The sequence below is a fragment of the Eptatretus burgeri genome, chromosome 8 (assembly GCF_056783735.1).
Source record: "Eptatretus burgeri isolate ZD-2024b chromosome 8, Ebu_testis_v1, whole genome shotgun sequence".
Taxonomy (NCBI): Eukaryota; Metazoa; Chordata; class Myxini; order Myxiniformes; family Myxinidae; genus Eptatretus; species Eptatretus burgeri.
In genome coordinates, this window is record NC_140968.1 from 37,464,656 (window position 1) to 37,488,344 (window position 23,689).

Below are 23,689 nucleotides of genomic sequence, written 5' to 3' on the forward strand. Positions count from 1 at the left end.
TTGGAATTTTTGTGTGGGATATCCAATCCATAGATGAACACACAAGTGTTAAAAAAACAAACCAAACCTCACAAAACAATTCCGAAGTAAAATAAATAAAGGTGCCAACCGTTGGCATTCAACATAGATGTGAAAAAGGTTTTCAGATTTCTTACAAAAAGGACATTCATCTACAAGCAGATTTGAAAAACAATGTAACAAGTGATTAGAAGAAAGGATCCAGTGTGCTAGTCTCCATTAGAGGTCACCATGTCGTGGTGGTACAGGAGGGTGATAAAAACGTTTCCAGTTAGGAAAATAAGGGGAGAACAAGGAAAGAGGTCTGTCTCTCCATCGAACCTTCTGCTGTGTTATTTGCTATTGCGAAAGAAATTTTACACAACCCAAATAAAGGTCTTTTTGTTTGGGAAGGCCATTGAAGCCTACGTTAAAAAGGGGGCCAAGGAAGAGGGCTGGCCAGAGAAAAAGCACATACGAGTTAAGGAAAGGTAGAGAGAGAAGGTATTCGATGTGTATTTTGTTCATTGCTTTGCTGGTCCTGTGCTCCCAAGCAGGTGCAAGCTGTGTGTATGTCCAAAGCATATGTCCATAATATGCGTGCCACGATTCGAGAGGATCGCACACCGACCAGGCTTGCCAATGCATCAGCTCCAATCCAGCTGTCGTTTGGGCTGAGAGGATCTGCGACAGATTTAACGCCCTTGTCGGTAAAGCGTTGAATAAAACACCTATCGGCAGGCATATCATGGAAAAAGGAGTTGTAGAACAAAGGTTCTTCCAGAAACATCTGTTTCGTGTAACAATGTGTAGCTCTTGTTATTGTCAGAGCTTGCCACGCATTTAGCATGCTCTGATAGAAACCAGAGAGGGGAGATGTCGATTTTGGAAAGGTCCATCAGGAAAAGAGAGTGGTCATAGCCTAGCCTCCCAGCCTGTTGCAAAAGGTGATGAGTGACGTTGACCCATGGTGGAGAGGGTCGCATGTATAGCATGCGAAGAGCACCCGAGAGTCGAAAGGCCATTAGCCGGCTCTTTATGTCGACCAGGCCTTGTCCTCCATCGGTCAGTGGTAAACTGAGGACCCCAGGTTGCAGCCAGTGTTTTCAGTCCCAGAAAAAGGACACAAAGCACTTCTGGAGCTGTTGAAGCAACACTGCTGGAGGATGCAGCACGAAGAACCTGTGCCATAAGGTAGAGGCCACCAGTGTGTTGATGACCAAGACCCTTCCACAATATGACAGTTGTGTGATCAGACCTTTCCATTTTTGCAGTTTACCCTCAACGTCATCGACCAGCCCAATTTTTTGCTACTGTGGTATTATTACCTAAGAACACTCCAAGGTATTTCACACCATCATTGGCCCATGACAGTGGAGCAGGAAGTCTTGGCGCCAAGTAGCACAACGGACCGAGCCAAAGGGCGCTCGTTTTGTTCCAATTTACTTTGGCTGAAGAAGCCTTTTCAAATAAGGACAAACAATAATGAACGATGTTAACGTCATTGATATCTTGTACGAATACACACACGTCATCGGCGTATGCCAGTACCTTGATGGGCCGTTCAAGCTGGGACAAACTAACCCCTGTTAGTCCACAGTGCAAAGAAACCAGTAGGGGTTCGATGGAGAGAGAATAAAGCAACCCGAAAAGAGGGCAATGTTGTCTAATTCCCTTGTTAATAGACAAAGGTGCAACAAGTTCATTGTTTATCTTAAGCACACTATAAATAATATTGCATAGTAACTTAATATAAGAGATGATGGTTGTACCAAGTCCAAACCGCTCAAGTACTTCGAAAAGGTACCGATGGTCAACATGGTCAAAGGCTTTCTCCTGATCAAGGAGAAGAAGTCCTAAATCTTTAGGGTTTTCCTTGCACAGTTCAATGATGTCTCTCAGAAGGGAGATGTTGTCATAGATGGAACGTTTTGGGACACAGTAACATTGGTCTTCTTTCAACAACGAGGATAAATAAGGAGTAAGTCGCGATGCCAGGGCTTTTGAAAATATCTTATAGTCCGTACATAACAGGCAGATAGGACGCCAATTTTGAATACTCAGCATGTCTCCCTTTTTTTCGATAAGGGTAAGAAGAGCTCGTCGGCAACTCTGAGGTAGCTCTCCAAGCTGGCAGCTTGCATTCAAGGTGTTAATGAGTTCTGGACCCAATAAGTGCCAAAACTTCTTGTAAAATTCAGTTGTAAATCCATCCAATCCAGGTGCTTTCCCAATGGCAAGGCCGTGCAGGGCAGTGCCAAGTTCATCCAAAGTAATGGGTCTTTCCAGTTGGGAATGCCCATCTGCACACAACACTGGCAGGCCTACGGAGATCGAGGCGACACTGACAGGATTTATTTGTTCCATTGAATATATTTTCGAAAAGTATTCCTTCACGAAAAGTCTGATTTCTGATTGTGCAAAGGTAATGGATGAATCTGCTAATTGCAGCTGAGAAAGCTGTTTACTGGGAAGACGTTTCTCTAAGGAAAAGAAGTAGTTGGTTGGTACGTCTGCCTCATTCAGGTGTCGCACCCTCATCCGAACTTAGGCACCACGTGCATTCCTCTCGGTTATTTCCCTTAATAAGGACTGTTTCTGTTAAGGTTTTTTGTATGTTACTATTATTTTGCCCAATGACCCATTGGAGATGTAAAATCTCTAACTGTAATATTTTTTTTACTTCATGGTCAGCCCTTGTTGAGAAAAACTGATACTGTTGACAGAACCCTTTAATTTGGGTTTTTACTAAATCCAACCATATCAGCGGGTTAATGGAACAGCTTAACTTCTGTTCTAGGAGAGCCGTCCAGAAGGATTCAAAGGCCTGAATGAAGTTGAGGTTTTCTAGTAAACTGTTATTGAATTTCCAGTGAGAGCTCTCTGGACATGGTTTAGAGAGTTGAATAAAGACTCGAGCTAGGGAATGGTCGGAGAAACCAGAAGGCACAATATCGGATTTATAAACTCCATGTAATAAATGAGAATTTACATAGATGCGATCAAGCTTCGGAAGTGAGATGTGCTTGTTTAAACAACGACACCATGTATAAGACCGATCAGAAGGGTGCTGCATGCGCCAAATATCATGAAGATTATATTTCACAATGATGTTTGCAAAAAGTTTTGCAGTACATGGTTGGGGTTCCGGCCCATTCCGGTCAAATGAAACATTAACAGTACAGTTAAAATCGCCACCAATAATTGGACAAGTCTGCAAATCCAGTGTTTGCAGGAATTTTCTCAGTTCAGCGAAAAAGGAGATCCGCTCGTCATTTTTGCTTGGAGTGTACACACTGAGAATTGTGAATTTGACCTGGTTGATGGAGAAGGTCACAGAGGCAAGGTGTCCATCAATAATACTCATAAATTTAAGGCAGGACGGATGGAAATGTTTCCCTTAGACAAACATGATGCCTGCCTTCGACGTGGAGTTGTTACTGAAGAAACATTCCTTGTCCATAAATAGTTGCCACTGAGCCTGAACGGATCGGACAGCATGGGTCTCTTGTAACATAGCTATGTCAAGACCGTTGACCTCTACCAGCAGTATAATTTGGATCTTGCGGAGTGGAATCCCACCACCATTAACATTTATTGTTCCAATCTTGAAACTGGCCATGTAGTACAGGCATTTTAGCAGAACTATTTGGTCAACCTCCCACAAATTGCAACAAAAGCAAACTCAACAGATTTTTATTCCTGGATATGTCCTCAGTGACAGAAAAAAAGTCCTAAGGGATCCTGCAGGGGGGAAGTCCTGAAATCATGGAAATCCAATATGGCCGCCACCCGGCTTCGGGGAAAATGAGAAAATTGTAAAGATTGATATTTTAATATGTAAATATATGTTTTTCTGCATTCTAATTGTTTGAAGTTATGGTCAGTATATTGATATACAAGAATAATTATAAAAAAGTTAAATGTATTGAGGGTAAAATAAAAAATTATAGCTTTTTTTGTCCAAAAATGTCAATTTTTTGTCCCGAAAAAAAATTATTTACCCGATACTGATTTTGGCTCCTGGACAAAAAAAAGAAACGTTGAAGACACAAGATTAAATCAAGTCTATGGCAATACAATATAATTTTGTAAATCATTGAAACATGACAAAATTCACAATTACACTTGGGGCAATCACATCTGCCTGAAGAAGGTTTCGAAATGAAAATGAAAATTCTCATTAAACTCAAAAATTACATCCATTATAAACTTACTATGCATGTTGAGAAAAATCAAGCGTATTAAAGTTAGAACTCGACAATGTCGTCATTATCCTCATCATTGTCACATGGAGTGTTTGTGCAGCCAGAGCCCCTGCAGTTTCCACAAGCTGGAGTGCACTCAATGTTGTGCTTCTTGCATGTGCATCTCATGGTGCTACATTCAGCCTGGCAGTTGCATCTAATGACACGTAATATCTTTTCAGGAGCTGGAGCTATTGATGTCTGAAGTGGCACAAAACCCTCATCACACTTCTGCCAACCCCAGTCTGTCGGAAGAAGTATGCAAGTCTGACGTATTGAAACAAATCAAAGACCACCTTCAGAAACATGCCGAGTCTGCAAAGATATCTTCTATAACTTCAGCGCTCTGGGTTCAGTATATGGACATGCTAGACATTCTACGCAAATACATCCGGGCAGAGCGCACTGGGAACTAGGCACTAGATCTACAGGCCATCCAGGAAATGCTGCCTTACCTGGCAGCCTCGGGCCACAACCTGTATGCCAAATCTGCGAGGGTGTATCTGCAGCAGATGTCCAACCTCAAAACTCAACATCCCAATGTCCAACAACGTTTTGATGAGGGGTTCCATGTGGTTCGACAAAGTGATCGCCTGTGGGCAGGCCTTTCATCTGACCTGATCATCGAACAAATTCTGATGAGAAGTTTGAAGACCAGCGGGGGGCTCACACGAGGGCGAGGAATGACAGAGCAACAACGGCTGGTATGGCTACGATCAATGCCTGCCTGTGCAGAAATAAACCAGGCAATGCAGGAGCTCACAGGTGCGAACTACAACACTGGAGAGCAGAAGAAGGACATGACCAAGGCAAGACAATCTTGTGACTGGAAGGACACACTATCAGCTCTTCAGTATTTACAGGAACGGAATCCATTCAGTAGTGATCCACGTCTGAGGAACATTGCCACTGGAGTTCATGCACACCCCACCGTCAACGTCGATACAGCACATGCTGTAGGAGCCAAAATATTGAAATCTATGGATGGGAAAGCACCTGCAGAGTACACATTTAAGAGGAAAGACCAAGTTGTCACCCTCGGCATGAAGTCATCTGTCAAGATTGATGGAGAGCAAGTCCAGGTTTACCCACAACTCCTCTTCCAGAGACTGATCACTGTTGCACAGTGTGGGGGAAAATTTATATTAATGTATTCTAAATTGTAACAAATGGAGTTTTAGAAATGTAAGTTTTATGCTACAAGTTGAATTGGCTGTCCTTTCTGGCCAAGAGACTTTTGCCCTAAATGTTGATAAATGTCTTGGTCTGGAGCGGTGTGACCTGAGCTGATAACAGCGAACCTTTGCCTCGAAATGTACATTGTGGCTTCTCGCTGAAAAGGACACGTCTGCAGTCTGGGTTGATAGCCCCCACCACTCTCCCATGAAAGTATAAAATGCTTTGAAATGTAAAATTGTTTCAGTGAAAGTACCTGAGGAAATTAGAATCTCAGTGGCTTGTACTCCTTGGAACTGACCAAGTACTAAGTTAGAATAAAACTTTCTGATGTAATGTGGAAGTGAATTGAATCGGGTTGGTTTAACTGTTAACTAAAAGTAAGAATAAATGAAATATAACCAAATAATATTGCAATCAATGGGGATTTTTAAGTTCATTGTTCGAGGGTGAGAAGTGTATGGTGGATAATTAGAAAATAAATTGTTTCACAAGGAAGGACTTGTGTGGACATCGGTCATCAGTGTCAATGGGTTTTATGCAGGATTTGAAACAAAATTGGACAAACGTTAAACTGTGCCTGAAGTCAAATAGGATTCCACAATCGGCCAGGAAGAATCCTTCAACGATCACAACGGGGTGGGTTAAAAAAAAATCCACATCAGTTGGTGCCTGGTGACTCGGATTCGAACCGACATGGTGCGGTGCTCGTGACTGGAGGTGCTTAATCTGCCGGAGGCAGTGCCTGGAGAAACGACAAGTGCTTGAGCGAAGGTAGGGAGAGCACTCTCAGCAGGTAACGCATTTCGAACAAAGAAAAGTTCATTGTCAGATAATTTTATTGATAGAAAGAAGAGGATCGAGCAGAGAGAGTCCGTTTTAAAGTAAACGATAAGTACTGTAGTTGTTTTCGAAAAGTACTGGAGAAGAAGAGGAGTCAGATGATACTTTCCTGATAGGAGAGATACCGCGATCAGTTAGTTACGGCGGTATTCTCAGAGCGAGGCCTACCCATTGCACTACAGGGGGAAAAGGTTGACCCTTGCGATTTTCCCAAATGTGGGAAACTCGACTGTACAGTTTGAGGAGTGCAGAGGGCACAGTACAAGGATATGGACCGGCTGAGAGAGAGAGAGAGAGGCCGAGGACACGGCTGAGATGCCGAGATAAGAGTTATAAGAGTTACCTTTTGTTCATCGAACTCACTGGAAGTTTGTTGGCAGTGAGGTTGTTATATTATATTGTGTGGAGGTTTTACAGATTTGTAAATGCAATGATTTGCATCAAACGTTTTGTAGAGTGCAGGAGATGATTGACCGGCTGGGAGCATGGCTGGTGATTTGCATTGAGATGCATGTGTTGCTGAGAGTAAAAAAAAAAACAAAAAAAATGAAACTTGTGCAAGTCCAATAGATTTCACTGCAATGAAATGTGTTCTGTTGGGATTTTGACTATATTTTTAACAACTAAGAAACTTCAGGCAGAGAGTCGAAGCAGCTTGGCTGTTTGTGGTTTGGTGCTGATAACGCGAAGGTCGCGGTTGTGTGTGTGCATTCAATCTGTGGGGGCTGCGACTGTGCAGCTCGCCCCCTCCACTGGATCTGTGGGGGGTGGCATGTCTGTTCCACTGAGTCTGTGTTTGAGTCTTAGCTTTAAGTGTGAAATTTGATTCATATGCAGATTCAAGAGGATGGGGCTATTGTGTCGAAATGTGCATGCCGTTGGCAATGACTTTAGAATGACATAGAAATGTGATTGGTATTTGTCACATGATCACACACGAGTCTACGAGATGCAATGCTCGTTAGTGTGTGTGTTGAAGCCATGACAGAGTAATGCTAAACTGTGGGTTTTGCCTGTCTTAAGAGTTTTTCTTTTTTATTCCCACCGGATGTGGAGAGAACTTCCTGTTCCTTGTTACTTGCTGTTTGTGGCGCACCCTCTCTACTGAATCTGTTTAAAGTGAAGTCCATTTATGGAAAAAGTGTTGAAGTTTTATTTAAAAGCCACAGGGATTGGATAAATTGAAATAACAATTGTGAATGTGGGATATATTTGGAACGTGAAGTCTTGGGAGTTGAGCTCTCGCTGGCATTGTGATGATTTGTAATTACACAACCTGGCAGGTTTAAGTGCTGGGCGAGCTCTGAGGACGTGTCAGAAATGTTTCGAAGATTTGATCTGAGTTGTAACCATTGTACTTAAAAGATGTGATTTAAATGTAGAAACGTGATTTGGAATGATTTTTAATGATTTGATGATGTTTATCACGTGGGGCGATTCACAGATAATTGATGATGCCCTCGGATGGACGTTGAAATAGGCATATTGTTTTATTCGTCTGCGAATGTTAATGTTGCCTGAACTTGTGCTGGGAAGGCAATGGCAAACAACCCAGTGTAACCCTTTGATCGATTCAGTCAAGGTAAATTCATGATTTAATTGGATAGACGCTGAAGATTTAATTTTGATTTATGGATTTTTTAAAGAAAATATTTTATTGTTGAGACCAAAAGTTGTTTAAGAGTGATTGGTTAAACATTATTTTTGAGATATTTTACGCTCTGCAGCCAAGGACGCTCTGCAGCTCGGCAACTCGATGCCAGGATGGCCGAGCGGAGTGGAACTCTCAAATTGAGGGTTGTGCGGTAACTGTGTTAGTTACTTTCAGACTAAGCTCATAAAAAAAAACTTGTTAATCTGTTAATTGAGGATAAGGAAAAGTTATGAGAATTAAATCAAGATCATAAAAAGAAATGGCAGTTGCTCTGGAACTATTTGTGAAAGAAACTGTAAATTGTTTAGCAGATGTGAATGTTAAATTGGTAACTGTGCAAAATCAAATTGGATTCGGTTCTTGAAGAAATCGATTACTTTCATATTTTGGGATAAATGATGGAATATTTTTGTGAAAAGAATTATTGATCGCAAATTGGAACCCTGATAAAGACTGTTTGCTTTTACATGGAAATAGCAAATGAGATGAATGTTTTGAGTACACATACAACTGAGATTTCTATATATTTTAGTTGTCATTTAGGGAAATAATAAGGAAAGAGATAAAATATTGATAATGCAAGTTGAATGCTTTGGAAGAACCTTTGTCAGTCTTGTGGAAATACATGAGCCCATGATGCTTACCCATGATGTTTACTCGATGTTAACTTTGATTTTGTTTGTTTCAGAGTGTTGAATGCAGGTGAACGATGCAAATGTACGATTTCGTATAAATGAAGCTTCGAAAGAACTTCCACACAAAGATTGGACGATGAGAGAACCCAGATGTTGGTGATTGGGCATTCAACACGTGATCATGAAACTGTACCCCTTCCTGAGGAGGTAAGATGGAGCAATGTGGGAAAAAGAAAGAAAAAAACCCACTGAGAAGAAGGTTGAGCAAAGTCTTAACGTCGGCGTTGTGTGGTGCCTGCCTGAAGGAATGTTCTCAGCCACACTCTCGATTGCTGCTCTGCAAATACATCATGAACTTGCTGTGGTTGCTTCAATGTATGACAGGCCTGGAGTTCCACACTGCGAGTCCTCTGCAACATGTGTTCAATGGTGCGAGTGGGGGCTCATGCTGCAAAGCGACTGCATCTAACGTGCACAGCTCGCTTGGTGAAATCAGGCCTGATTGCACGGACTGCTGCTGCGAGGCCCCATGCTCTGTTGGGACTGGATCTCTGTTCACCTCTCGAGTCCTTTTCGTATCTTCAACCCAGTGTCCGGCCCAAGCTTGTACTTGCCCACATTTACGTTCTCCTCAGCTCAAGGAGTGCTTCGATTGTGTTTCCCGTTGGGTGCTGCTTTATCCACACCCTGACCTGTTTATCTTCTGACTTCGGGTAGCATGTTTTCAATGTGTGACACATGCGGATGGACAGGCCATAAATTAAATGGAAACTCACTCATTTTCTGATATGAGCACTCGCTGCCATTGTTGATTGAACTTGAGTAATGGAAATCTTTTCTCCTTCAGGAACGGGACATGGTAATCCTGTGGAAGAAAAATTATTCAAATTTTCCTTAAAAAAAAAAAACGGGGGAGTGTGGGGGAAAAATTTATACTAATGTATTCTAAATTGTAACAAACGGAGTTTTAGAAATGTAAGTTTTATGCTACAAGTTGAATTGGCTGTCCTTTCTGGCCAAGAGACTTTTGCCCTAAATGTTGATAAACGTCTTGGTCTGGGGCGGTGTGACCTGAGCTGATAACAGCGAACCTTTGCCTCGAAATGTACGAAGTGGCTTCTCGCCTAAAAGGACACGTCTGCAGTCTGGGTTGAAAGCCCCCACCACTCTCCCATGAAAGAAAAAAATGCTTTGAAATGTAAAATTGTTTCAGTGCAAGTACCTGAGGAAATTAGAATCTCAGTGGCTTGTACTCCTTGGAACTGACCAAGTACCAAGTTAGAATAAAACTCTCTGATGTAATGTGGAAGTGAATTGAATCGGGTTGGTTTAACTGTTAACTAAAAGTAAGAATAAATGAAATAGAACCAAATAATATTGCAATCAATGGGGATTCTTAAGTTCATTGTATGAGGGTGAGAAGTGTATGGTGGATAATTAGAAAATAAATTGTTTCACAAGGAAAGACTTGTGTGGACATCGGTTATCAGTGTCAATGGGTTTTATGCAGGATTTTATAAGCAAATTGGACAAACGTTAAACTCTGCCTGAAGTCAAATAGGATTCCACAATCGGCCAGCAAGAATCCTTCAACGATCACAACGGGGTGGGTTAAAAAAATCCACATCAACAGACAGCAGAAGAACTGGAGTCGGCCTTCAAATATGAACTGTGCAGCTATCCTCCAGCCCTCTTTGATTCCTCTCTTCAGCTCCGAGAAGCACACAAGCCAGTCTTTGCTGATGACATCTGGGATCTTCTTAGATCCGATGTCCCAGCCGATATCCCCAATGATGGGCAACAGTATGTTTTGGATGGCGGGGCACTTGTTCAATGCATTCCATGGTCTCATGGATCTACATACAGAGACATATTCCACCAGTACACTGATTATGTAACGAAGAAGTACGGAGATGCCATAGTCGTGTTTGATGGTTATGAGAGTACCAACACGAAGGACATGACACACCAGAGACGGTCTAAAGGGAATGCTAGCACTACTGTGACATTTACAGCTGACATGCATCTGTCTCACAATGAAGAAGGAACAGTTTCTTGCCAATAGGCAGAATAAACAGCGATTCATTTTTATGTTGAGTGAAGAGCTTCAGAAGAAGAACTGTGAGACACACCATGCCTCAGGGATCTCCTGATTGTACTGAAGGCCATGCAGTCTGCTACTGTCACCAACACTGTGTTAGTTGGTGATGACACAGACCTCCTCGTCCTCCTATGCTACCATGCAAGCTTAGAATCCCATGACCTCTTCTTTTGTCCCGAGCCAAAGAAGAACATGAAGAAACCTCGCATCTGGAACATCAAGGCTACAAAGAAAATGGTTGGTACAGACATATGCAAGCACATACTGTTTCTACATGCAGTTCTTGGGTGCGACACGACATCTCGTCTTCATGGGATTGGAAAGGGAGCTTCCCTCAAAAAGTTCAAAGCAAACAACACATTCCGAGAGCAGGCCAAGGTTTTTGATACATATCCAGCTTCCGTATGTGATGTGGCAGATGCAGGAGAAAAAACATTGGTGATAATCTCCAACGGAAAGTCAACTGACACCCTGGACACCCTCCGGTATCAGCGGTACAAGGACAAGGTGGCTTCGAGCTCCTCTCACGTGCAACCACAGACGTTACCACCAACATCAGAAGCAGCAAAGTATCACAGCCTGCGTGTGTATCTGCAAGTCCAAGAATGGAAGGGATGTGCAGATGAACTTCTTCCGACAGACTGGGGTTGGCAGAAGTGTGACAAGGGTTTTGTGCCACTTCAGACATCAATAGCTCCAGCTCCTGAAAAGATGTTACGTGTCATTAGGTGCAACTGCCAGGCTGAATGTAGCACCATGAGATGCACATGCAAGAAGCACAACATTGAGTGCACTCCAGCTTGTGGAAACTGCAGGGGCTCTGGCTGCACAGACACTCCATGTGACAATGATGAGGATGATGACGATATTGTTGAGTTCTAACTTTAATATGCTTGATTTTTCTCAACATGTATCGTAAGTTTATAATGGATGTAGTTTCTGAGTTTAATGTGAATTTTCATTTTCATTTCGACACCTTCGTCAGGCAGATGTGATTGCCCCGAGTGGAATTGTGAATTTTGTCATGTTTCAATGATTTACATAATTATATTGTATTGCCATAGACTTGATTTCATCTTGTGTCTTCAACATTTTTTTTTGTCCAGGAGCCAAAATCAGTATCAGGTAAATATTTTTTTTTGGGGACAAAAAATTGACATTTTTGGACAAAAAAGCTATAATTTTTTATTTTACCCTCAATACATTTCACTTTTTTTATAATTAATCTTGTATATCAATATACTGACTATAACTAGAAGCAGTTAGAATGCAGAAAAACATATATATACATATTAAAATATCAATCTTTATAATTTTCTCATTTTCCCCGAAGCCGGGTGGCGGCCATATTGGATTTCCATGATTTCAGGACTTCCCCCCCCCGCCCCCCCCCCCGGAGGATCCCTTAGGACTTTTTTTTCTGTCACTGAGGACATATCCAGGAATCAAAATCTGTTGAGTTTTCTTTTGTTGCAATTTGTGGGAGGTTGACCAAATATTTCTGCTAAAATGCCTGTACTATATTAGGTAGATCTGTTGGTGCTGTGGAAGGTGGAAGGAGGTTATGTTTTCACCCATGTCAGTGTTTGTTTGTTTGTTTGTTTGTTTGTGTGCAGGATATCTCAAAAAGTTGTGGATGGATTCAGATGAAATTTGGTGGGCAGGTTAGGTGTGTGACAAGGAAGAATTGATTAGATTTTGGTGAAGATCTGAATCTGATAATTTTTTAAGTGATTCTTCACCATTGAGAGATAGGGGTAAACCGATACGTAGCATGATATTTCGAAAATGTATTGGGTTGATACGTTCTACTGGATCAGGCATTGTGTGGCGGAGATATGCGCTCTACTGAGCGCCCTTCCAATTATTGTTTTTGTTATTATTATGATTATTATTAAGAATGACCAGACATACCATGGCAAAACCTCCCTGGAATGCAATTCCATGTTTGCCAAACTGTTCGTAATATCAACCGAGTAAAAGATAACCCTCATAGTTGCTGGTAAATGCAATTGCCTTGGCGTTATACTTCGAGTAAGGTATTTATACATCAACATTCCAAACGAAAGGTCACCGAGCATTATGTCGAGCAAAGGTTGTCCTTGAATACACTTTGATTTGTTTGTGCACTGAGGTTTCAGCCAGAATTCTGCAGAAGAAAATTAAAACAAAACAAAAAAGTACAAAAATTTCAATACAGTACAACATACAAGCAAATGTCTGAACACTGCTCAGCGAGATAATTACAGCTTAGTCTTTCACAAGCTAATTGCTCGAACAGCACGTGGTATTTGCTTCAGAGCAAAGATGGGAGATAATACCAGACTTTCAAAATTATGTTTTCTGCCCCCCAAAAAATGCTCGCCGGCATGCACAGAACCCCAGGAGAAAGGTGGTGTTCAGGGCACCATAACGTATATCGTGTGTGCGAGACAAGGATTTTCACCTAAATTGTCTCACAAAGCTTCTCAAAGAAGCTGAAAATACTTGGAAAAGTACCTGAGAGAAAGGGCGGCGCCGCTGCACGATGGAAGTTTTGGATCGGTGCAAGGCCCGAGCGGATCGGTGTGTGCTGCACAAAGCCCTGATGGATCGCTACCAGTGAATGGACTGTGTATCTGGATTTGGTGCTTCTAAACACCGATGGGAAGTACATACCTGGGGATACTGAGTGTGCAGGGTAAGTTTAAAATTATGATATTTTCTATTAATCATGTTTGGAGTGGGGGTAGGAAGAGGGAGCTATGGGAGCTGTGAGGGCTGTTATCAATATAATGTTTGTTTGGTTCCAGGACCACAAGAGAAGTTATAATCGATTTTGTATCGATTGCTAAAAGGTGAAGCGTCCATGTGTGGTTGTTTATATTTTTATCCACTGTGGCCACTAGTTGTAGTTACAGGAAATTAGAGGAAATCGTCAATTCTCAGTCTCGTCCATGGATATTTCTCAGATTTCTTCTAATTCTGTGAGTCCGATTTGCATTTTGGAACAGATCAATTGTGGTTAACCAACTTGAAATTGCCACTCTTTCACTTAAATGCTGAAAATTATGTTTAAACGACGACTTGATTTACACACAAACAAACAAACACACAAAACCCGATGAAGAGGAGTTAATGAAGAGAAAGGGGAGGAGAGGAGATGAGGCTAACAGTCTCTGAATAGCTTGCACGATTGCCCGATCGCGCCACCAATACGTTTTGGGGGGGATGCTCCGCTGGGCGATACCTGCGACAGCTGGTGCGCCGCTTTTTGATTCATGGCACTTCGTGCAGCTAGCGTCGGTCCAGAGAACGAGACGCGGCCGTCGGGCGTGAAGGAAGGCACTTGGGTGGAGAAGGCGGAGTTATCAATCCCAAGTCGGACAGAATGAGCTGTACAGCATGCCCCTGCCTAATCGCGGCCCCGCCGGCCTGAGGGGCGAGGAGACATCCGCCGTCCGTAGAGAACAACCGCGACCACCAGCGAGGACCGAGAGTAAGATGTTATGGCATACCCATGCACAGCCGGTAAGATGTGTGCCATTCGTGCCCTGCTCTGTACGTTAATAAAGTATCGCGAGCAGCACACGGGTCTGCCTTCAAGCATGTCTGCACAGTGCGCGCGGATCCGCCATCACGCACGTGGCCAGCGCTCGCGGTCGCCGGATATAATGAAATCCAGAAATGAGTTGAAAAGAACGAGCCGCTAGTGTCTTGCACACTTGTGTTCCGTACAACGTGGCATAGTGGTGGTTTTTCTTTTATTGGCCTCTGACAATGTAGTCATTGGGAACAAGCTGCCAGCCACCCTCTCGCCAAAATTGGGTCATTTGCTTCTGTGTTGTGAAGAACAACATCCATGCAGCCTCTTTAAGAGATATTCATTCGTATCCCTTTTCAATGCAACCAGCAATCTAATCCCATATCATTGGAAGGTTGAGCCAATCATCTCGAGCTGCCGGGCATACTCTTATGACTTGCCGCAAAAGTTGGGTTGAGGGATCACTTGAGGACGGGAGTTCTGCGCTGTGCCGTGCTATGCTGATCGGGTGTCCGAGCGCAGTGCCTGCTGGCCGACGCGAGGACCAAAATTCGGATTTACCTCAGGAATAAGCAGAAAAAAAAAAGAGTAGAAATGAAGTTAGTGGTGTAAACAGACCTAGCTATGAGATCCCCGCAACGCATGTCCCGTTGTCCCTCTAGACAAAAGGGAAGGGACTATCTAAACGTATATTAAAGGAATAACTGTGTTGGGACCACTATACGTTGGAAGCCATTGCCTTGGCGGCATGCGGTTCCGAGAATCGATATATATATATATATATATATATATATATATATATATATTTCTTCTTCTTCTTCTTTCGGCTGCTCCCGTTCGGGGTCGCCACAGCGGATCATCCGTATGATCCGCATAGTGATTTGGCACATGTTTTACGCCGGATGCCCTTCCTGACGCAACCCTGGTCACATCTTACGACACAGGGATATGGTACACCTATTTTAACCGATGTATACACCGGCCCAGTACACTGGTACTCATTTCGCCGACCTCAGAAGGATGACAGGCTGAGTCAACCCCCTGGTGTATTAATTCAGTGGCCCAACGGGGCTTGAACTCAGGACCTTTTGGATCCCAAGCCGCTGCCCTTCCCACTGCGCCAACACCAGGCTATATATATATATATATATATATATATATATATATATATATATATATATATATATATATATATATATATATATATATATATATATATATATATATATATATATATACATATATATATATATATATATATATATATATACATATATATATATATATATACATATATATACATATATATACATATATATATATGTATATATACATATATATACATATATATATATATATATATATCGCTATATTCCAGCTTCAGCAAGGCTGGAATCGGGCAGATTTGTCTTTGTGAAGGACTCATGAATCAAGCCACGTACAAGGTTGTCCTGGAAGAACACTTGCTTCCTTCTGCTCTGACAATGTTCCCCAACTCTGAGGATTGGTTTTTCCAGCAGGACAATGCTCCATGCCACACAGCCAGGTCAATCAAGGTGTGGATGGAGGACCATCAGATCAAGACCCTGTCATGGCCAGCCCAATCTCCAGACCTGAACCCCATTGAAAACCTCTGGAATGTGATCAAGAGGAAGATGGATGATCACAAGCCATCAAACAAAGCCGAGCTGCTTGAATTTTTGTGCCAAGAGTGGCATAAAGTCACCCAACAGCAATGTGAAAGACTGGTGAAGAGCATGCCAAGACGCATGCAAGCTGTGATTGAAAATCAGGGTTATTCCGCAAAATATTGATTTCTGAACTCTTCCTAAAGGCCCGGTCACACCTTGACGTTTTAGCCAGCGATGGCAACGTATTAAAATGTATGTAAAACGCTGGCTGACGTTGAACTTTTGATGTTTTTTTTTTTAAGATTCGGACGTATTCATAACGAGTTGGTCGTATGCATAACATATTAGTAATGGACACAGAACGTTTCGTTGTGTTATAGATAACTTATACCAACGAATGCTGAACCTGTTGTTGGCCTACACAACCTATGCCCAACGATAGTCTAACTTCGGCATAGCGAGTTGCACGCATCGCCGACGATGTCGTGACGTAGCCTATTAAAAGGCTGACGCACAACGATTCGAATCATAACTGCCGTAGAAATGGAAGTGACAACATCGCGGTCACACCTTGGCGATCTTGCCAGCGTATGCCGACCTAAGAAAAATGTGTCTAAAACGTTGGGGGCACGTCAAATACGGTATGAGTAAGTTTGGTATACGTGAGTAGAACGCTAAAGTACGCTATCATACGTCGTAGTAAGTAGAGTACGTCAAGAAATTTTAAACATGTTCAAAATTTTTACGACGTACTCGGCGTATGACACACGTTCTGCATGCGATGGGGATAAGTTGTACACACGATATGCGGACGCTTACACACGTCCACAAAGGCTACTTATAAACTACTCATAAGTTGAAACACGTCGCGGTAATGTCTTTTTTACGCGAAACTTATTTCTAACTTATGTTTGACGTGCTTTGAACCAATTCTTTACGTAGTCCCAACACACATCGACGTATGTAGACGTATTCCAATGACGTCTTCCGGTCGACAAAAAAAAAAAATGAATGTGTTTCTAGCTTACAACTGCCATATAAAGACGTGTTCCCAGCGGTTTTGGGAATTGGTATATAAAAATGCTGCTCATAAAAGGGGAACCCAACAGTGTTTTCGAGTTCCTTTTTGAGTTGATGTCCATGTCAGCAGTAACAGTATCATTATCAGTATCAGTATTAGTATTAGTATTAGTATTAGTATTAGTTTGTTCATGTTGGCAGTAGTAGGTGAGTGTGAGGGGGAGGGTGTGGGTTATGATGGATCGTCCTTGCGTCCGCGTGTCCACGGGTAGGTTCATAGGCTGCCACTCAACGATTTAAATGGCTGCATCTCCACTAATGAAAGTAGACGCTTGCGCTCAACAATTGGATTTTTTTTACACTCAACGATTTTTAAACGGTACCACTCAGCCATTTTCATTGTTTACAATGAACGATTTAAATTGCTGTCACTCGCCTTTGTTTTTTGACGCTGGCGCTTGGAAATTTTAATCGTTTCTATTGAACGTGTTAAATCGCTCAAACTCCACTATTGAAAGTAGACGCTTGCGCTCAACAATTGGATTTTTATTTACACTCAACGACTTTTAAACGGTACCACTCTGCTATTTTCATTGTTTACAATGAACGATTTAAATTGCTGTCACTCGCCTTTGTTTTTTGACGCTGGGGTTTGGAAATTTGAAGCGTTTCTTCTGAACGTGTTAAAACGCTCAAACTCGACTGTTTTAAATAGACGCTGCCGATGGACAATTGGAATCATAGCCAAGTTAGACATCGAAGTGTGAACATCCTCGTCATGCCGAAGAAAAGTTTGAAGAATGCTGCAAATAAGTGTCCTGGCCGTGGCCGTGGACGCTGACGCAAGGACGATCCATTATACCGACGTCTTTCATCCTATGCGTAACTTAAAAGTAACATCTGTCGATGTGTGGCAACGATCGCGTAACGTGCCAACAACATGTTAATCATAGGTTAGAAACAAGTTTCGGGTACGCTAAACATTACCTCGGCGTGTCTCAACTTATGATTAACTTACAAGTAGCATGTGTTGACGTCTGTCAATGATCGCAGACCGTGCATACAACTTGTGGCCAGCGTAGCGGAACGTGTGAGTCATACGCCGGTATACGTCGTGAAATTTCAAGCATGAAAAAATTTGAGGACAACCGAAAAGTACAACGTTTAAAGCCAACGCACAACGACGTATGGCAGTGTTTTACAGCGTGCTCTCAATGTTATCAAAACTTACCCATAACGTATTCAACGTGTGGCAGCGTTTTAGAAAAAAAATTCAAAAATCGGCATACGTTGGCTAAAACGTCAAGGTGTGACCGGGCCTTAAGTTAAAACATTAGTGTTGTGTTGTTTAAAAATGAATATGAACTTGTTTTGTTTGGATTATTTGAGGTCTGAAAACACTGAATCTTTGTTATTTTGACCAGTTGTCATTTTCTGCAAATAAATGCTCTAAATGACAATATTTTTATTTGGAATTTGGGAGAAATGTTGTCAGTAGTTTATAGAATAAAACAAAAATGTTCATTTTACTCAAACACATACCTATAAATAGTAAAACCAGAAAAACTGATAATTTTTGGTTCACGAGTCAGTCAGTGACCACTATATTCGTTATGGGTGTGTCTGTCTGTGTGTCTGTCTGTCTGTCCCGAGCATAGCTCCGTGGGTTTTGATCCGATCTTGATAAAATTTGGGTGTGAGGTTTATATCATGATCTAGTTGTGTTTTCCTGAGAATTGGCATGTTGCGCCCATTATGGGCGGAGCCACGCCCAAAAAACAAGTGTTTTTAGGGGGTAGCCGGTTTCAAGTTACATCTTCTCCGAGGGGGTTTGTCGAATCTGGCAGGGGTTTCAGTATTTGGTTAGCCCAATGGCACCTGCATAGCCCCACGGAGCTCGATTTTTCATTTTCGTCCCAAGGTCAAGGTCACAAGGTCACGAACTTAGAAAATGTCAAAAAATCAATAAATTGGGCATCGAGCTCCGAGGGTTTTCAACTGTTTCGAATGAAAGTTGGTATGCAAGTAGTGCTCTTCGAGTACAACACAACTTTCATCATTTACGTTTTTCCCGATTCCCGCCAGTTTGCCCGTGGCGTCTCCTCGAAGGTCAAAAAATAAAAAAGGCGAACCGTGTACATTGCTCGTGAACCATCGCCGTCTCCAGACTTGTGTGTGTGTGTGTATATATATATATATATATATATATATATATATATATATATATATATATATATATATATATATATATATATATATATATATATATATATATATACACATACACATATATATATATATATATATATATATATATATATATATATATATATATATATATATATATATATATATATATATATATATATATATATATATATATATATATATATATATATATATATATATTTACAGTCGTGGTTGAAAACATTGGCACACTTGCACTTTTTTCAAACAAGAAAACGAGCAGAGATTGCAGACCCTCACCCGGACGTCTTTTGAGTGGTGTCTTTTTTATAGGTTTTAGGGTAAATCCCATATGGCTGCCAAATCATGTGACATATGACATCATATGTGTGAACCTTTTGTTCCTCATGGGCAGGCGGTCATACGTGTAATGTTTCGTCTCGATCTGTTCAGCCATTTCGGAGAAGATTTTTGAAGGTATATTTTTAAAAACAATATGGCTTCGGAATCACGTGACCGATGATGTCATCAAATGTTCTTTCTGTGGACCATTTTATCCCGAGATGAACCTCAAAAATTTGCATACTGATCGGATGCGGAGTTCTACATATGCAATGATGACATCGTAACGAAGGCACCCGTGACATTAAAAAAAAAAAAAAAAAAATATATATATATATATATATATATATATATATATATATATATATATATATATATATATATATATATATATATACATACACACAGTAGACGAGGCGTAAGTCGTCACCATCGGGACCGAGAAAAAAGTGACGGCTTAGAAATGTGACGACTTACGCGTATGCGAACATTCATGATGACTGTGGGGTGAAGGATGAAGTCGCGCGTGGCCTGGACACGTATGTGTGAGAGCCGGCTATTGTACCAAAAGGAAAACACAATCCTCGGGGCATAGGTGGGGGGTTCATTGGTGAGTTGGAAAGTGATCAAGCAAAGATGGAATTCATGAATCAGTTTATCAAAAGTAAAGATAATGAACAACTGTAAGACAACTTCGCCTGCTTATCACCATGATGGGATTGACCAACGAACCCCAGAGACTTTTCTGGCAGCATCTGCCAGAAAAGCCCAGTCTCATCGGCATTGTACACGTCCCGAGGCTGATACCTTTCCAAGATGTCTTTCAATTTGCCATCCTTCCAGTCGTGGACCGCTGCCGAATCCACGCTGCCCGATTCTCCGCACTTCTTGACCTTGCCGATTCCCCACCTCACTTTGAATCTGTCTATCCAGTGCATCGGCAAGGTCTCGGCATCATCATGCCCGAGGTCCGCAGCGAATTTACATGCCTTCAGCAGCAACATTTCACCGTCCAACCGAATATTTGGCTGAGCCGACATTTGCCGAAACCAGATGATGAGCGCGTCATCGACATCCTCAAAGGACACACATTTCACGCGTTTCACACTTACCACCGGCCTCGCGATCTTCTCCACTTGTCCAAACATCGTGCCCTTATTCTTCAAGATATCGTTCAATGTCTGTGGTTTGATGTCCAACTTCTCAGCCGTGGCTGTTTTCTTCATCAGTGGGTTTGCCTCGCAAAACTGGATAATGTCGTATTTTTATTGGTAGGTTTTAGTTGTAAGCTTACGCTTAGTCGCCATTGTCCTGCCTGCAGTGCGATCAACGTGTGTACGTAGTTATAAATAGCCTATCACTGGCGGTGTAAACCAATGAGCGAGCATCACGATTCCAGGAAATCGGGATTCTCACGAGGCAGCAGTTCCGTGTGACGAGTTAGGAGTGGTAATTTACTTGAGTTTCCATTACGTGGGAACGGACAACATCTGACGACTTAGACGAAGTGACGACTTAGAGATGATGACTTACAGAGGGATGACCCTTTATTCATAGGGACTTAACATGAGATAAATTCGGGACTTTTTGACGCTGCCGACTTCGGCGAAGTGACGAGTTACACGCTGCCGACTTACGCCTAGTCTACTGTATATATATATATATATATATATATATATATATATATATATATATATATATATATATATATATATATATATATATATATATATATATATATATATCACACTCATTCCCTATGAGGAGCACTTGCTATGTGCCAAGTTTCAATTTTTTACATGGTGTGGTTTCAGAGATACAGAGGTCCAAAGTTTTTCCAATATGGCTGCCACACAACATCACCTACTGTATGACATCATAATTATCATTAAAACATTCTACATGAGTAGTCATACCAATGTTGAAAATTTATTCTCAATCCGACAAGCAGTTGCGGAGAAAAACACGAAAGTTCTGTGCAGCTAAACAAACAGACAGACAAACAAACTAACGGATCCAAATGCAATTCCCTCTCCTTTGGCGAGGGTAATAACTCACAATTTTCTCGAAAAATAAGTCGAAATTGACGAAAGTATTTGGTCTCCCCAATTCTTAATTTCACTGTGAATATTACAGAACCGTTGTTTTTGACTCAACTGAATATATCCTTTTAAATCAGAAAATAAAAAGAAATGGCATTGACAAAATTATTGACACCTTCGGGTTAATATTTGGTATCGCCGGACCCGAGTGTCCATGTGCTTCTTCACATTTTGCAGGCTCACCTAAACTCCAGTTCCGCACACCTCCAAAACTACAAATTGCTGTAAATCTTGAAGCAAAGCAATTGCTCACCAAATAAAAACTTCCCTATCATACACCATACATCATGCATTACCACTTATGAGTATCCACACCAATGTAAATAATGGAATCCAACATGCTCTTCACAGATGGCAAGAGAAGAATCGAAGAGACATAAAATACTTCTCAAGTGTTTTATGCAGTACTTCTCAGTAGCAACAGTACACAGCATGGACAATGGTTAGTGAAATATATCAATTGATAAGCAAGTTGAAAAAAGTTATGGCGGCAAGTACGATATTCAACAAAACATCCTTTGGTGACACTCGACATACTATATGAAACGACATGTATGTTTTTAAATTTTAATCCTTTGAGGGAAATGAAATGTCAAACTTTCATGCCCGAGACAGATAATAACCAGAAAAGCAACATCAACAGTCGTGGCCAAAAATATTGGCACCTTTGCACTTTTTTCAAATAACTCACAATTTTCTCAAAAATAAGTTGAAATTGAAAAAGTATTTTATCTCCACAATTCTATATTAGACTATCAATATTACAGAAACCTTTGTTTTTGATTAAGAACTGAAAATATCCTTTCAAATCAGAAAATAAAAATGATAGCAATGACAAAATTATTGACACCCTCGACTTAATATTTGGTATCACAGCCTTTGGACAAAATAACTGCAGTCAAACACTTCCTATAGCCATGAATGAGCTTCCTACACCTCTCTACTGGCAGTTTGGCCCACTCTTCTTGTGCAAACTGCTCCAGTTCTCCCAGATTTGAAGGGTGCCTTCCCACAACTGCTGTTTTCAGATCTCCCCACAGGTGTTCAATGGGATTTAGATCTGGACTCATTGTTGGCCACTTCAGAACAGTCCAGTGTTTTGTCTTGAACCATTCCTGTGTGCTTTTTGAAGTGTGTTTGGGGTCATTGTCCTGCTGCAAGATCCCATGACCTTTGATGGAGACCCAGCTTTCTGACAATGGGTTGAACAATGCGCTCCAAAATGCCTTAGTAATCTCCTGATTTCATGATGCCATGCATACATTCAAGGCACCCAGTGCCAGAGGCAGCACAGCAACAGCAAAACATCACTGAACCTCCTCCATGTTTGACTGTAAGGAAGGTGTTATTTTCTTTAAAGGCTTCATTTTGTTTTCTGTAAACAGAGATGATATGCTTTACCAAAGAGCTCCAATTTGATCTCATCTGTCCACAGGACGTTCTCCTAGAATGATTTTGGCTTGTTCAGGTGCGTTTTGGCAAACTCAGTCAGGCTTTCTTATCTCTGTCTCTCTCTGTCTCTCTCTCTGTCTCTCTCTCTCTCTGTCTCTCTCTCTGTCTGTCTCTCTGTCTGTCTCTCTCTCTCTCTGTCTCTCTCTCTGTGTCTCTCTCTGTGTCTCTCTGTCTGTCTCTCTGTCTCTCTCTCTCTCTCTCTCTCTCTCTCTCTCTCTCTCTCTCTCTCTCTCTCTCTCTCTCTCTCTCTCTCTCTCTCTCTCTCTCTCTCTCTCTCTCTCTCTCTCTCTCTCTCTCTCTCTCTCTCTCTCTCTCTCTCTCTCTCTCAGCAGGGGTGTCCTCCTGGGTTTCCGACCATAGAACCCCCTTTCATCGAGTTGGCGACGGATCGTGCGAGTTGAAACGGTCATACCTTGTGTCTAAAGGTCAACTTGAATCTGTTTGGCAGTTGATCAAGGTGCTTTCTCCAGCATTCAAACAATCCTTCGCTGCAATCTTTGATCAAGTTTTATTTTGCAGCCACGTCCAGGGAGGTTGGCTACATTGCCATGGGCCTTAAACTTCCTGATACCATTGCGTACGGTGGACACAGGAACATCAAGGTCTCTGCAGATGGACTTGTAGCCTTAAAGAAAGTCCATGCTTGGCTACAATCCTGCGTCTGACCTCCTCAGACAATTCTCTGGTTCTCTTTCTTTTCTCCACCCTCATTGCGGTACACACTGCGATACAAAACAGCAGAATGATTCCTTTTCTCCATTCAAACTGGTTGTTTTCAA

The 23,689-nt window shown here is 41.7% G+C and overlaps 2 protein-coding genes and 1 pseudogene across 7 annotated transcripts in view; 2 read left to right on the forward strand and 1 right to left on the reverse strand.

Annotated features, from left to right (window-relative positions):
• Positions 1 to 23,689, reverse strand: part of HEXD (hexosaminidase D) — a 134,177-nt gene that overhangs the window by 74,517 nt on the left and 35,971 nt on the right. The window lies entirely within an intron of this gene.
• On the forward strand, positions 6,365 to 6,512 carry LOC147021548 (U1 spliceosomal RNA; annotated as a pseudogene).
• Positions 7,261 to 11,671, forward strand: LOC147021549 (uncharacterized). Of its 4 annotated transcripts, none has more exons than XM_085891588.1 (3): positions 7,264 to 7,382; positions 8,606 to 8,759; positions 8,937 to 11,671. In XM_085891588.1, exon 3 carries the CDS (start codon positions 10,720 to 10,722, stop codon positions 11,533 to 11,535), a length of 816 nt encoding a protein of 271 aa, XP_085747714.1. In that variant the 5' UTR covers positions 7,264 to 7,382; positions 8,606 to 8,759; positions 8,937 to 10,719; the 3' UTR covers positions 11,536 to 11,671. The 4 variants fall into 4 exon arrangements, with proteins under 4 accessions (XP_085747712.1, XP_085747714.1, XP_085747711.1 ...); XM_085891585.1 differs by having other exon boundaries at positions 7,297 to 7,382; positions 8,858 to 11,671; XM_085891587.1 differs by having other exon boundaries at positions 7,321 to 7,346; positions 8,858 to 11,671.